The sequence below is a fragment of the Pongo abelii genome, chromosome 6 (assembly GCF_028885655.2).
Source record: "Pongo abelii isolate AG06213 chromosome 6, NHGRI_mPonAbe1-v2.0_pri, whole genome shotgun sequence".
Lineage (NCBI taxonomy): Eukaryota > Metazoa > Chordata > Mammalia > Primates > Hominidae > Pongo > Pongo abelii.
This window is the reverse complement of record NC_071991.2, coordinates 130,607,354-130,624,323: the sequence shown is the minus strand read 5'-3', so window position 1 is coordinate 130,624,323 and position 16,970 is coordinate 130,607,354. Positions and strand designations below refer to the sequence as shown.

The 16,970-nt window shown below is 40.4% G+C and overlaps 1 protein-coding gene across 9 annotated transcripts in view; it reads right to left on the bottom strand.

Annotated features, from left to right (window-relative positions):
• EXOC4 (exocyst complex component 4) overlaps positions 1 to 16,970 on the bottom strand; it is an 870,395-nt gene that overhangs the window by 838,701 nt on the left and 14,724 nt on the right. For all 9 annotated transcript variants that reach the window (XM_054558840.2, XM_054558838.1, XM_054558839.1 and 6 more), the window contains 1 exon segment: positions 3,633 to 3,822. In XM_054558840.2, coding sequence (XP_054414815.1) covers positions 3,633 to 3,822 — 190 coding nt within the window.

The window sequence follows — 16,970 nt, the reverse complement described above, 5'->3', positions numbered from 1 at the left end:
CAATCATTTTTCCCATTATACTGATAATTAAAATCAATGTCTTTCCAGTGACCTACAAGACCCTACGTGACTTCCCTACACCCACCCACCACACCACACGCCCTAGCTCTCTCATCTCTCTCCTGCCACTCTCCCCATGCCTCATTTTGCTTCAGCCTTACCAACCACCTTGCTGCTGCTCCAAACCTCCAATCATGCCCCTGACTTAGGATCCGGGCACCCGCTTCCTTTCTTCCTGGAATGCTCTTCCTGACACTCTCCCTAACCTCCTTCAGGTGTTGGCTCATGTGGGCCCTCAGTGAAGCCCTTTCTGGCCAACCCAGCTAAAACAGCAACTCCCTGGTCTCCCCTCCTTGGTGAGTGGGTGGGGGTGTGTGTAGCACTTCCTACCATCTGCTATACCACACTTTACTTATGTATTCACTTATAGTCTGTAGTCTGTCTCCCCTGATTAGAATGTAAACTCCACAAGTACAGAAATGTTTGTGTTTTCTTCACTTCTACACGTGAAAATCTAGAACAATCCTCAGCACAAAACAGACACTCGATACATAGAGACTACATAAATGTTATTCAACATTATCTATTTGTTCGTTTTCTATCCTCTCATTTGCACATAAGCTCCATGAGGACAGGAACTGGTGTTTCCCATTTGTGCAGCCCTAGCACCTAAAACACAATGAGCAACATAGCGGGCACTCAACAGATATTTGCTGCATGAATCCTTATTCTTTTGGCAGAGAACAGAAAGAAAATTTCAACTCAGATCTACACATTCTCAACATCTTGCTTCGCTCTGAGATAACGTAGCCCAATCGTTACTGAATCATCCATGTTTTCACTTTAAAAAAATACATACCTATATTTCATATATAATCCAAAGTGCAATTAAAAGCCAAAAATGACAGGAAAAGATTAGTAAGAAAACATCAGTGTTTCCTCGGTGATAAGAAATGGACTGTCATGGTACAAAATTGTCAAAAACAAATTCATTTTCATTTTCCCCCAACACAAAAAAAAATAAAAATAAAATAAAAATTTTCCCATTAATCAATTATTAAAGGCTCTTTTGAAAAGAGCTTTGACCCCTTATTTCTCTACCCAATATTGAAGCTAATTCATAACCCAGAATAATATGACATTTACTTTCGTGACAACTATCAGATACAATAAAGTTTTCATTGTTATTTTCTTTTGCTCAAAACTCTGGCATACTGAAAATGAGGATGGTAAGAAACGTGGCTACTAAAACAAATGTGAAATGATCAACACAAGGCTCTTTTTCAATATCAGGCGAACATTCTTTGTTTGCAGCTAAGATGCTATCGACTCAGAATGATGGGAAGCAAAGCAGAAATCACTGCTGGTGCTTCCCATGAGATTAGGACAAAGTCTTTTCAGTCAACCAGACTAATCAGAAAACACAAATACCATGAGGTCCTTCACCTTTGCTGTGATTACCTGAGGCAAAGCCAGAAGGTCAGCAGCTCTATACATTCATTGACCCCTCTTGAGCTTAGTATATTGGGTCAAAATGGACTACAGTTTACTTTAAATCTAGAGCAAGTGATCTACAACTTTACCTAGTTTCACAGATAAATCCATAGGATGAACTCAGCACTTGTAAAGGCAAAGAATTATAGTATTCCTTTCAAAAATGCCCAGTTATAGCCAGGCATGGTGGCGCATGCCTGTAATCCCAGCTACTCGGGAGGCTGAGGCAGGAGAATCACTTGAACCCGGGAGGCGGAGACTGCGGTGAGCTGAGATCGCGCCATTGCACTCCAGCCTGGGCAATAAGAATGAAACTCCATCTCAAAAAAAAAAAAAAAATGCCCAGTTAATTTTAAAATATAAAGAGGTCAACACATGGCTTCCAAAAAGGTTAAGAGCATACTGATTCTGGAACTAGACTCTTAGAAGCTGAAAGTCATATATCATCAGTATTTGTAGAAGCATAATTTATGTATCTGCTTACAAAATCATAATATAAGTCTAATGGACAGAAAACAAAACATGAAGACGCCATATGCACAGCTGTTACTGGGCAGATATAGGCCAGCCAGTCCCCTAACCAATCTCAAAGCACAGGGTAGTGAATTTTAAACCACGGTCTATGCATCCCTCAGTCCCACAGTGGTGGGGGGAACCAAGTATGATGCTTTGGACCTCTCACCCCAAAACCAAAGAAGAGGAGAGCACTGCCTCTCTTAATGACTGATATGCTGGTATTCTGCAAAATATCGCATTAAAAAAAAAAGTTTCTGCTGCTTTAAAAATGCCTGAAAATCAGCAACAAAGGCTTTAGAATCAGGGAGATTAGAGTTTAAATTCTAAATTCATTGAGATGATTGGACATAATCATCCTTTGTAAAGAATCAGTGTTCAATAAGTGGTGGCAATTATTGTTATTTATCACAGAGTAGTACTAAATGGTATTAAAGGAGTGATCTCAAAAATACAACTAAAAATCACATAACTATAATGTTATACTACATAACCCTTATTTGATCAGTTCATCCTTTGGCCAATTATGAAAATACTCCTTACAAACCCATTTTATCCTTTAGGTACTAAAGGCATAGTACCCAAGAACCAAGAGTTTTCTCAAGGACCTACAGCAAAAGGAAGAAAGTAGGGGAGCAAGGAGGGGTAGGAGAAGAGAGAGAGAGGCAGAAAGAACGTGGGGGAAGGAAGAAAGGAAGGAAGAGAAAAAGGGAGAAAAATAACAAATAAAAGAAAAACTGTTCCAAAACATGAAAAGAAAACTACAAAATAAAAATTAATACACATTAGTCACAATTAAAGCATGATATTCAAGAATTTTGGTTTTTTGCCAGGCATGGTGGGTCACACCTATAATCCCAGCATTTTGGGAGACTCAGGCAGGAGGACTGCTTGAGCCCAGGAGTTCAAGGCTTCAGTGATGCACCACTGCATTCTAGCCTAGGCAACAGAGCAAGGCTCCAACTCTAAAAAAAAAAAAAAAAAAAAATTATTTTCACAAACATTTCATTTTATGTTTAAATAATTCGCAGGTTAAAATTTCTTCACTTCCCAAAAAATACCAAGAATGCACAATAAATGCAGGCAAGTCACAACCAACCTCAATGTAGGAGACATTCTCTCTTCTGTGGTTTGGATTCAGATAAAAGGGTATTCGACTGGCTGCCCTCCAATTCATGTGAGTGTAAATAAGTCAGCCACTAAGATTCAGAATAGGCATTGACTCAACAGTCAGAATATTATGCTTTATTGTTTAGATGTGTGAAATACAAGAATAACTGCTAGAATGAGAATGGAGAATACAAGGGCCAGTACACCTTCTAGTTTGTTAGGGATGGATCGTAAGACACAAGCAAATGGAGGCCATCTTGCTTGTCTCATTCCACGCTGCAGTGAGAAATAATGGCAGAACCAGGGATAAGACACAGGGGAGGGGAGAAATCAGCCGAGGATGCCTTCTGTGATCTTTCCCAGCCAGCCTTTCCAGACACCTGCAGAACTCCTGAAAAGTGGCATTTTGAATCACTTTGTTAAGGACCATTAGCCACTACCACGGCTCCTCTCCAAGCTGCAACACCTATACTGACGGGAAGTGCTGCCATCACCAGACAAGAAGGGAGGAATACCTGCTTTATTTTATTTCGGGAGTTAGTGATGCGCTCTGTGATGCTCTGGTATGTGCGAATGGCTGTCGTCAGTTCTGTGTAGTGCTGCACAATCAATTCATCCAGGTCACGGTCACATTTCTCGTAGGCTTCTTCAAGGCGACCCTTTTCATTTTCTCTGTCTTCAACATCGTCACTAGTAGACAGAGTCCTGGTGAAGGCAGAGAGTATATCAAACTGAGTAAAACTTGAAAGTAAAATGCAAAAGAAAGGTGAAGCACATTCATCTTATTAACTAGGAAATGAAATAAGTTACAGACAGAAAACACAAAACTTCCTTCACAGTAAATTTCAATAGCCCATCTAAGTGAATTTGTTGTTGCCTATCCAAGGGGCCCTTCTCTTCTGTCATTGGCATTAGAACTGATTTTAATCAGATAGCAGGCAGGCATGAACTGTTCAAGAGACTGGGTAACTCTTGATTTGAGTGAACTGTTCCATTCTCCTTATCAGTGACAAGTCTGGTCAATGAGACAGACCTAAGGAAGTACTAGGAACAATTTTCTGCAAGAATAATAACAAGAAAAGGTCCCTTTCCCAACCCTAGGTATCGCTGTACAAAGATAAGATACTCAGACACTTCAGCCATGTTACAACCATGGAAGGAAAAACAAGGAGGAATGCCAAGCTACCACTATGTCCCTGGCCACCAAAGCAGCCAGCCCTGCAGCTGCCTTACTTCAGGACTTCTTGTTAGGGGAGATAATAAATATCCATTGTTTAAGTCACTTTCAGTTGGTCTTTTTCATACATAGCTGAAAGTACAGTAACTGATACAATTACTTATACACTGAGGAACCACCTTCCGAAAAGCTCATTTGAATGACCTGAATTTGGTATGGAGCCCCCAGCAATCTGGAAATAAGGTCATATTAATTCTAAACTCTCTTACAACAGCAGTAATCTAAGCTATCCTACAGGACGGTTCCTGCATTTACTAGTCTTCGAACAGCACTAACAAGATTGATATGAATCAACAATAACCAGGGAATGAGATACATATTAAAAATATTTCAATAACTTCGTTTGATACATGGACCACAGATCTTTGTTTCCCCTACTATCTTTCTCGGATAATTTTTTTTAATTTAGTATTATAATCAGTAACAAAGGAACCTTTTCCTCTTATCTGTTGGCTGTGGTAATTTAGAGTTTCATTAAATTCCCTCAGATTTGTCAGCTTATACATTCAGCCTAGTTTATTTCATTTATCTTTTTTAATTTAGGGAGGGGGATATTTTAGGTTCTCAATGATGGATGCCATCAATTATAAGTCCATCATTAGAACTGCTTTCAGAGATGGTCTGTCAGCAAATTAATCACATATCCACTTCTAGATATTTGCAAGCAAAATACTGTACAATAGTCTGCTCTGAACTGTCATTTAGAGCAAAGGATCTTAATTCATGAGCCACATAATATATAAAACTTCTTTTCCAATTTATAGGGAAATTCAGGCCAGTCTTTGACTTCAATCTAACCTCCAAAAAGAATTTTATAATTCTTTTTGTTAGGTGTTAGGAATGCCAAAAGATCAGCTATATCATGAATACGGGTAGGGGGATGGCAGGAACAAAGGCAATGAAAGGAAGGGCAAAAGCCACTCAGGACAGTGTGGGATGCTCAGGAAAGGAACACTACTGGGAACCACAAGACTTGATTTAAAGCCTTTACATGAGAGATCCTGTTTCCTCATCTGTAAACTGGTGGCCCTGAACCAGACTACTTCCAAGGTTTCTTGCAGGCAGAGCATACCACCCAAGTGTTTGACTATAAAGTAAATCAGAGTGGAGAATGTAAGCGAAACTGGGCTTCAAACATAGAGCTACCAAGATTACTTGCAATATTTGAGTACAGAGCAGCTTAGCATGTATCATGTCTTCTTGTCGTTTTAATGATACACAACTTTGCTCTTAATCTAAAGTAAAGCACAATCAGAAACTGCCTTCAATTTATCAACTGTCCCAAAGGTAAGGGTTCCTAGATGTTTAACTCTATTATTTCCCCTTGTAACGGCAGTCACAGAATTGTCAAAGCTACACTAGATCGGTTTGCCATCTTTACAAGGCTTTTCATGATTTCCGCTCCACTACCATTTGTGGAAAAAATATGCCAAACATTTCACATTGTTTACCTTAACTAGTTAGAATTACCATTAAGGAAAATGTCAGGCCCAGAGAGGACACCTTCTCTGGCATCAGCTGTCACTGTTAACACATTACTGGATCATTAGGAGTTATTTAGGGAACAGAAAGGGTTACTAAAATGAAGATTAGAGAGTAAATTGGGTCTACTGGGGGTTCTACCTCCTATTTTCCTTTTTCAAGAAAATATTTATGTAAGAAATACCCTGTGCCAGCTTTGCCCCGTATTTAAAATGTATCCTCTTGATGTAAACTAGGATGAGTATTTTGTCTTTAGTAAAAAATATTTACATTATAGAACTCAGAGTGCAAAACCATTAAAGCTTTTTTTTTTAATTAGAGAAAAGGAAGGCAGCAAGGATAATAAAAATAATAATAGCCTCTAATATTTAGAGAGGCTTACTAGCTGCCAGGAGCCAGCTGTGTTGCACATTTTATAGAATGTATGTTTAATCCTCATAACAGGCCTTTGGAGTAGGTCCTATTATTATTCCCTCCCCTCTTTTGACAGATGAAACAGCTGAGATTTAAAGAGGTTAAATTAATTTACACCACCTCACACAATGAAGGTTAGGAATAGTATGGGGATTTAAAACTCAGGTTGGTCTGCTTTCAGATTGCACTCCTAACAGCTACAGAGTGGGGTCTCTTCAGGCAGAGTAAAGCTGCCTGGGTTAGAAATGTGCCTCCACCCCACTGACTACTCAAGACCTTAGTAATGGCATCTCATTTTGCTCATCTATAAAGTGAAAATACTAAGATACCTTCCACACAGGGTTGTTAGTGAGAATTAAATGAGATCAAACAAGGCCTGGTATGTCATTAGCACTCAACAAATGTTGGTTGTTGTCGTTAGCTATTATTGTTCTAGTAATAACAGTAGTAATGGCAGCAGCAAAGGCAGTAGCGTTTTTCCATAACATAATAAAAAGTACACCCTCCGAAGACAAAAGTTAAAATCCCACCGCCCCCAAATACTAGATCACTTAACTGTGGGCATTAGGTTTAAACTCTCTGATTCTCACTTTATTCCTCCTTAATGTCAAGAATGGTGAAGGCTGAGATTTTATTCTACTCACAAGCTAAGAGGTTAGCCACAGTTTCACAGGTGCTGGCAGAAGACACAAAACTCCTAGAGCTCCTCAAGTCCAAAAGACTTGATGACACTCATAGCACAGCAAGCGACGTAAGTGCAGTATGTTCACATCAGTTCCCCTTGCCCCCAAGTCCCACAAGGGTTAGGCAGATGGGCCCAAAGAGAAGCCTGCCCACATAGGCAGCTCCTGGAGAAGAACTCCGAGCTCCGAAAACCGAATCTAAGCTCAGAGACTGGACTGGAAACACATCTGCCCCTTGCTCTGGAGTGAGAGACCATCTCTATCTTCCAACGCTGTTTGCTAAACAAACATCCTCGGCAAAATAACCTAAAACATAAGGCAATCAGTGCCTGGCTCACAAGAACTTCAGAAACACAAGAGCCCCAAGGCGAATGGTCTCCCAACAATAATAAAATCTAAGTCATTGGGTTCCTTCAAGGATTGAATGCATGGTGCCAAGCAATAGTAGGCAGTGAATATTTATTTCCAAGCTCTGTTTTCTTTTCTGCAATATGAGACCAGAAATACAATGTCTCAAACAATAAATATTTGTCTGAGATAAATATTCAATAAAAATTAATAAATGATAGACCATAAAAGCATGAAAGAGGCCAGGCACGGTGGTTCATACCTGTAATCCCAGCATTTTGGGAGGCCAGGGCGGGCCGATCACAAGGTCAGGAGTTCGAGACCAGCCTGGCCAATATGGTGAAACCCTGTCTCTACTAAAAATATAAAAAATTAGCCAGGTGCAATGGCCTATGCCTGTTGTCCCAGTTACTCAGGAGGCTGAGGCAGGGGAATCACTTGAACCCAGGAGGCGGAAGTTGCAGTAAGCCGAGATCGTGCCACTGCACTTCAGCCTGGGCAACAGAGAGAGACTCCATCTCAAAAAAAAAAAAAAAAAGCAAAGCATGAAAGAGCTGACTAATTCTAGGGAGAAAGTTCTCACGCACACTAGCAAATCCCAGCAAATTTCAGTGTGGGATTATCACTAGTCCCTTAACCTGAACAGACAGCAGTGCAGAAGAGAACACTTGTCATTGAGCTCACCCCACCAGCCAGGTCATGAACCTCTCTTCAGCCTTCTAAGCCTCTGTGCAATACAGAGCTCTACCAGCTCACAAAGCAATTCACTGCAATTTTGAACAGCTTTACTTATTATAAAGCCTTCCATTAAAATAAAATAAAATCAGCCCCTTTATAATTTCTACCCATTGATCCTAGTCTCATCTTTTTCTGTAACACAAAAAAATGTCTATTCCTTCTTCCATAGAATTTCCCTTTAAATGGTAAAGGACTTTGAATAGTTCTTTCTTGGGTTAAACACCTCCAGTTTCTTCAACTGTTTCTTCCACACCATGACTTCCAGCAGCCCACCATCCTTTTTGCTTTCATCTGAAGTCCCCTCAAAAACAGGTAACACTCACATAGAACTTACTATGTGCCAGGCATTAATCTAAATGGCTTACACATAATAATTAATTTATTGCAAAAACATCCTTATGAGGTAGGTACCTGTATTAATCCAGTTTCATGCTGCCGATAAAAACATACCCAAGACTGGGCAATTTACAAAAGAAAGAGGTTTACTGGACTTACAATTCCACGTGGCTGGGGAGGCCTCATAATCATGGCAGAAGGTGAAAGGCACATCTCACGTGGCAGCAGACAAGAGAATAGAGCTTGTGCAGGGATTACCCTTTCTAAAACCATCAGATCTCGTGAAACTCATTCACTATCACGAGAACAGTGCAGCGCAGGAGAGACCCACCCCCATAATTCAATCACCTCCTACTGAGATGCTCCCACGACACGTGGGAATTGTGGGAGTTAAAATTCAAGACGAGATGTGGATGGGGACACAGCCAAACCATATCAGTACCATACTTATCCCTCTTTGTAGAGATAAAGAGATGGAGTTTTTTATTCAAGGCACATTAAGGAGCAGAGTCTGACCTCAAACCTGGGCCATATGGCTCTTAATGGCTTCACTAACCTGCCTCTCAGATGTGCTGAGAAGTGAATACAACATACTTCCAAACTGAAAGAGGTTTTATATCCCACAACATGAACACTATATTTCTAATAATATAGCCTAAAACTACATTCCATTTTTTTAATCTTTTTTTTTTTTTTTTTTTTTTTCTTTTTTTTTTTTCTTTTATTATTATTATTATTATACTTTAGGTTTTATGGTACATGTGCACAATGTGCAGGTAAGTTACATATGTATACATGTGCCATGCTGGTGCGCTGCACCCACCAACTCGTCATCTAGCATTAGGTATATCTCCCAGTGCTATCCCTCCCCCCTCCCCCCACCCCACAACAGTCCCCAGAGTGTGATGTTCCCCTTCCTGTGTCCATGTGTTCTCATTGTTTAATTCCCACCTATGAGTGAGAATATGCGGTGTTTGGTTTTTTGTTCTTGCGATAGTTTACTGAGAATGATGATTTCCAATTTCATCCATGTCCCTACAAAGGACGTGAACTCATCATTTTTTATGGCTGCATAGTATTCCATAGTGTATATGTGCCACATTTTCTTAATCCAGTCTATCATTGTTGGACATTTGGGTTGGTTCCAAGTCTTTGCTATTGTGAATAATGCCGCAATAAACATACGTGTGCATGTGTCTTTATAGCAGCATGATTTATAGTCCTTTGGGTATATACCCAGTAATGGGATGGCTGGGTCGAATGGAATTTCTAGTTCTAGATCCCTGAGGAATCGCCACACTGACTTCCACAAGGGTTGAACTAGTTTACAGTCCCACCAACAGTGTAAAAGTGTTCCTATTTCTCCACATCCCCTCCAGCACCTGTTGTTTCCTGACTTTTTAATGATTGCCATTCTAACTGGTGTGAGATGGTATCTCATTGTGGTTTTGATTTGCATTTCTCTGATGGCCAGTGATGGTGAGCATTTTTTCATGTGTTTTTTGGCTGCATAAATGTCTTCTTTTGAGAAGTGTCTGTTCATGTCCTTCGCCCACTTTTTGATGGGGTTGTTTGTTTTTTTCTTGTAAATTTGTTGGAGTTCATTGTAGATTCTGGATATTAGCCCTTTGTCAGATGAGTAGGTTGCGAAAATTTTCTCCCATTTTGTAGGTTGCCTGTTCACTCTGATGGTAGTTTCTTTTGCTGTGCAGAAGCTCTTTAGTTTAATTAGATCCCATTTGTCAATTTTGGCTTTTGTTGCCATTGCTTTTGGTGTTTTAGACATGAAGTCCTTGCCCATGCCTATGTCCTGAATGGTAATGCCTAGGTTTTCTTCTAGGGTTTTTATGGTTTTAGGTCTAACATTTAAGTCTTTAATCCATCTTGAATTGATTTTTGTATAAGGTGTAAGGAAGGGATCCAGTTTCAGCTTTCTACATATGGCTAGCCAGTTTTCCCAGCACCATTTATTAAATAGGGAATCCTTTCCCCATTTCTTGTTTTTGTCAGGTTTGTCAAAGATCAGATACTTGTAGATATGTGGCATTATTTCTGACGGCTCTGTTCTGTTCCATTGATCTATATCTCTGTTTTGGTACCAGTACCATGCTGTTTTGGTTACTGTAGCCTTGTAGTATAGTTTGAAGTCAGGTAGTGTGATGCCTCCAGCTTTGTTCTTTTGGCTTAGGATTGACTTGGCGATGCGGGCTCTTTTTTGGTTCCATATGAACTTTAAAGTAGTTTTTTCCAATTCTGTGAAGAAAGTCATTGGTAGCTTGATGGGGATGGCATTGAATCTGTAAATTACCTTGGGAAGGATGGCCATTTTCATGATATTGATTCTTCCTACCCATGAGCATGGAATGTTCTTCCATTTGTTTGTATCCTCTTTTATTTCCCTGAGCAGTGGTTTGTAGTTCTCCTTGAAGAGGTCTTTCACATCCCTTGTAAGTTGGATTCCTAGGTATTTGATTCTCTTTGAAGCAATTGTGAATGGGAGTTCACTCATGATTTGGCTCTCTGTTTGTCTGTTATTGATGTATAAGAATGCTTGTGATTTTTGCACATTGATTTTGTATCCTGAGACTTTGCTGAAGTTGCTTATCAGCTTAAGGAGATTTTGGGCTGAGACAATGGGGTTTTCTAGATATACTATCATGTCATCTGCAAACAGGGACAATTTGACTTCCTCTTTTCCTAATTGAATACCCTTGATTTCCTTCTCCTGCCTAATTGCCCTGGCCAGAACTTCCAACACTATGTTGAATAGAAGTGGTGAGAGAGGGCATCCCTGTCTTGTGCCAGTTTTCAAAGGGAATGCTTCCAGTTTTTGCCCATTCAGTATGATATTGGCTGTGGGTTTGTCATAAATAGCTCTTATTATTTTGAGATACGTCCCATCAATTCCTAATTTATTGAGAGTTTTTAGCATGAAGGGTTGTTGAATTTTGTCAAAGGCCTTTTCTGCATCTATTGAGATAATCATGTGGTTTTTGTCTTTCGTTCTGTTTATATGCTGGATTACATTTATTGATTTGCGTATATTGAACCAGCCTTGCATCCCAGGGATGAAGCCCACTTGATCATGGTGGATAAGCTTTTTGATGTGCTGCTGGATTCTGTTTGCCAGTATTTTATTGAGGATTTTTGCATCAATGTTCATCAAGGATATTGGTCTAAAATTCTCTTTTTTTGTTGTGTCTCTGCCAGGCTTTGGTATCAGGATGATGCTGGCCTCATAAAATGAGTTAGGGAGGATTCCCTCTTTTTCTATTGATTGGAATAGTTTCAGAAGGAATGGTACCAGCTCCTCCTTGTACCTCTGGTAGAATTCGGCTGTGAATCCATCTGGTCCTGGACTTTTTTTGGTTGGTAAGCTATTGATTATTGCCACAATTTCAGCTCCTGTTATTGGTCTATTCAGAGATTCAACTTCTTCCTGGTTTAGTCTTGGGAGGGTGTATGTGTTGAGGAATTTATCCATTTCTTCTAGATTTTCTAGTTTATTTGCATAGAGGTGTTTGTAATATTCTCTGATGGTAGTTTGTATTTCTGTGGGATCGGTGGTGATATCCCCTTTATCATTTTTTATTGCATCTATTTGATTCTTCTCTCTTTTTTTCTTTATTAATCTTGCTAGCGGTCTATCAATTTTGTTGATCCTTTCAAAAAACCAGCTCCTGGATTCATTTATTTTTTGAAGGGTTTTTTGTGTCTCTATTTCCTTCAGTTCTGCTCTGATTTTAGTTATTTCTTGCCTTCTGCTAGCTTTTGAATGTGTTTGCTCTTGCTTTTCTAGTTCTTTTAATTGTGATGTTAGGGTGTCAATTTTGGATCTTTCCTGCTTTCTCTTGTGGGCATTTAGTGCTATAAATTTCCCTCTACACACTGCTTTGAATGCATCCCAGAGATTCTGGTATGTTGTGTCTTGGTTCTCGTTGGTTTCAAAGAACATCTTTATTTCTGCCTTCATTTCGTTATGTACCCAGTAGTCATTCAGGAGCAGGTTGTTCAGTTTCCACGTAGTTGAGCGGTTTTGAGTGAGATTCTTAATCCTGAGTTCTAGCTTGATTGCACTGTGATCTGAGAGACAGTTTGTTACAATTTCTGTTCTTTTACATTTATTGAGGAGAGCTTTACTTCCAAGTATATGGTCAATTTTGGAATAGGTGTGGTGTGGTGCTGAAAAAAATGTATATTCTGTTGATTTGGGGTGGAGAGTTCTGTAGATGTCTATTAGGTCCACTTGGTGCAGAGCTGAGTTCAATTCCTGGGTATCCTTGTTGACTTTCTGTCTCGTTGATCTGTCTAATGTTGATAGTGGGGTGTTAAAGTCTCCCATTATTAATGTGTGGGAGTCTAAGTCTCTTTGTAGGTCACTCAGGACTTGCTTTATGAATCTGGGTGCTCCTGTATTGGGTGCATATATATTTAGGATAGTTAGCTCTTCTTGTTGAATTAATCCCTTTACCATTATGTAATGTCCTTCTTTGTCTCTTTTGATCTTTGTTGGTTTAAAGTCTGTTTTATCAGAGACTAGGATTGCAACCCCTGCCTTTTTTTGTTTTCCATTTGCTTGGTAGATCTTCCTCCATCCTTTTATTTTGAGCCTATGTGTGTCTCTGCACGTGAGATGGGTTTCCTGAATACAGCACACTGATGGGTCTTGAGTCTTTATCCAGTTTGCCAGTCTGTGTCTTTTAATTGGAGCATTTAGTCCATTTACATTTAAAGTTAATATTGTTATGTGTGAATTTGATCCTGTCATTATGATGTTAGCTGGATATTTTTCTCGTTAGTTGATGCAGTCTCTTCCTAGTCTCGATGTTCTTTACATTTCGGTATGATTTTGCAGTGGCTGGTACCGGTTGTGCCTTTCCATGTTTAGCGCTTCCTTCAGGAGCTCTTTTAGGGCAGGCCTGGTGGTGACAAAATCTCTCAGCATTTGCTTGTCTGTAAAGTATTTTATTTCTCCTTCACTTATGAAGCTTAGTTTGGCAGGATATGAAATTCTGGGTTGCAAATTCTTTTCTTTAAGAATGTTGAATATTGGCCCCCACTCTCTTCTGGCTTGTAGGGTTTCTGCCGAGAGATCCGCTGTTAGTCTGATGGGCTTCCCTTTGATGGTAACCCGACCTTTCTCTCTGGCTGCCCTTAACATTTTTTCCTTCATTTCAACTTTGGTGAATCTGACAATTATGTGTCTTGGAGTTGCTCTTCTCGAGGAGTATCTTTGTGGCGTTCTCTGTATTTCCTGAATCTGAATGTTGGCCTGCCTTGCTAGATTGGGGAAGTTCTCCTGGATAATATCCTGCAGAGTGTTTTCCAACTTGTTTCCATTCTCCCCGTCACTTTCAGGTACACCAATCAGACGTAGATTTGGTCTTTTCACATAGTCCCACATTTCTTGGAGGCTTTGCTCGTTTCTTTTTATTCTTTTTTCTCTAAACTTCCCTTCTCGCTTCATTTCATTCATTTCATCTTCCAGGGCTGATACCCTTTCTTCCATTTGATCGCATCGGCTCCTGAGGCTTCTGCATTCTTCACGTAGTTCTCGAGCCTTGGTTTTCAGCTCCATCAGCTCCTTTAAGCACTTCTCTGTATTGGTTATTCTAGTTATACATTCTTCTAAATTTTTTTCAAAGTTTTCAACTTCTTTGCCTTTGGTTTGAATATCCTCCCGTAGCTCGGAGTAATTTGATCGTCTGAAGCCTTCTTCTCTCAGCTCGTCAAAGTCATTCTCCGTCCAGCTTTGTTCCGTTGCTGGTGAGGAACTGCGTTCCTTTGGAGGAGGAGAGGTACTCTGGTTTTTAGAGTTTCCAGTTTTTCTGCTCTGTTTTTTCCCCATCTTTGTGGTTTTATCTACTTTTGGTCTTTGATGATGGTGATGTACAGATGGGCTTTTGGTGTGGATGTCCTTTCTGTTAGTTTTCCTTCTAACAGACAGAACCCTCAGCTGCAGGTCTGTTGGAGTACCTGGCCGGCCGTGTGAGGTGTCAGTCTGCCCCTGCTGGGGGGTGCCTCCCAGTTAGGCTGCTCGGGGGTCAGGGGTCAGGGACCCACTTGAGGAGGCAGTCAGCCCGTTCTCAGATCTCCAGCTGCGTGCTGGGAGAACCACTGCTCTCCTCACAGCTGTCAGACAGGGACATTTAAGTCTGCAGAGGTTACTGCTGTCTTTTTGTTTGTCTGTGTCCTGCCCCCAGAGGTGGAGCCTACAGAGGCAGGCAGGCCTCCTTGAGCTGTGGTGGGCTCCACCCAGTTCAAGCTTCCAGGCTGCTTTGTTTACCTAAGCGAGCCTGGGCAATGGCGGGCGCCCCTCCCCCAGCGTCGCTGCTGACTTGCTGTTTGATCTCAGACTGCTGTGCTAGCAATCAGCGAGACTCCGTGGGCGTAGGACCCTCTGAGCCAGGTGCAGGCTATACTCTCCTGGGGCACCGTTTCCTAAGCCCGTCGGAAAAGCACAGTATTCGGGTGGGAGTGGCCCGATTTTCCAGGTGCCGTCTGTCACCCCTGGAAGGGGAACTCCCTGACCCCTTGCGCTTCCCGAGTGAGGCAATGCCTCGCCCCTGCTTCGGCTGGCGCACGGTGCGCTCACCCACTGACCTGCGCCCACTGTCTGGCACTCCCTAGTGAGATGAACCCGGTACCTCAGATGGAAATGCAGAAATCACCCGTCTTCTGCGTCGCTCGCGCTGGGAGCTGTAGACCGGAGCTGTTCCTATTCGGCCATCTTGGCTCCTCTCCCATTTTTAAAAATATAGTCCAAAAATTATCCAAGATCCCTTTGACAGTAAGTGCTGACAAGTCAACTCTCACTCATCCTCCACTTGTGAAATTTTAAAACTAAATGCAGAAATTTACATGCATCCCTGTGTTCTACATGTTTGGAAAGGAAGGTGAAAGTGAGGCACAGGATACAAACTACTGAGCATCTATAATACACCAGGCAATACAGTGGTTATTTTGCATACCTAATCTAAGACAATCCTCAAAGCAGTCTAGTATAATAAAATATTATCACCAGCCTTTTTACAGGTAAGGAATCAGAGGCTCACAGAGGTAAAGTAAAATATACACATGCACATAGCTAATATCAGAGTTGAAATTAAAGCTAAGTATATTTGACTCCAAAATCCATGCTCTTTCTACTCTACATGTTACAAAATCCTATCTTTCCTGCCTTCAACTCCTGAGCTGCAGGACACATACTCTCATCAAGCCACAGTTCATATGTAAAGAGAACAGCAGACAGGGATGGAAAGAGAGCACCAAGCAGCTTTTTTAGTAATAACAGTCTTGAATCTGGGCAAGATTTAAAGCATGAGCTAAATAAAAGACATGATCAAAGAACAAATGGTATAAAGTTGCCAACCCAAGATGTATTCAAGTTATTGAATCACTCTAGATTTTTTTTCCATTCCTATTCTCAAAACGATTATGACTTATAAATTATTGTCAAGTTCATGGAGGAACATAAAAGAATAAACTAGATTCCAGTTAAGCTGGACACAAAGACATTTCTGGATCATTAAGAATTTTTCACTAAGATAGCTCTGATATTTTGCATGATGAATTACATCTTAACCATGACTAATTAATCCCCAGGAAGGAATTTATTTACCTAAAGGGCTAAAAGGACCACGGTACACATGTAAAGCTACTGTTAACAACATCTAGTAGGAACAAATATGTTATTAAGTTCTAGTGGATTCACAACCATGAGCTCCAAGTGAGTCCCATAAACAAGCATTAAAACCCAGGGTAAATAACTGGAGATCTAAAACTGAATTTGTCTGTTTCCCATTTTCATAGTAGCCTCTGTATTTCAGTGTAGCCGATCAAATGTTTTGAAAGGAAAATAACCAGTCACCATCACTGGTTCCTTCTGTGGAGCAATTTTGCTTTCACTTTGGTCTTAACAGAGTAACGGAGTCCAGACAGGAGAAGATACATAAAAGTCAGTATTGTTCTTAAAGACAAAAGAAAGATCAAATAAAGGAAAAAGCACACCTGTGAAAATAAGGTCAGTCACCAAAAGTGACTCATCACTCAAGTGGAATAAAAGGATGCAAAAAGAAAAACCCAAATCTAGAATACTACCATTAGGAATACACCAAGAAAGTCTCTTACTACCTCATCAAGTATATCAAACAAGAGCCATCCACATACACATTAAAGGAACACAGGTTCTGGAATTTTAAAACACCCAGATTCAAACAGAGCTCTGCAACTTTCAAGTTGCTTGACCTTCGGTAAGTGACTTAACTTTTCTGGGTCTGTGTTTTTCTTTGTAAAACAGGTAAGATAATAAGAATACCTGCCTTGCCAGGATATTGTTAGGACTGGAGAAACGTGTGAATGTGCTTTGAAAATATAAAGTGTGACAGAAGTGTTGGCTGATATATTATTGGGAACAAAATAAATAATCTATGAATCACAACATTGGTAGCCCAAATCCCCTAAAGCCTATCCCTTTCTAAAGTTCCTGAGGATATTTATTTCTGAACTGAGATCAGACCTTTTCTCTATATTCTTACAGTGCCTGGTACATTAAGTGCTTAGTAAAAGCTAAGTAATGAGCAGCAGTGCAATGCAGGATCTAGAGAGGTCATGGA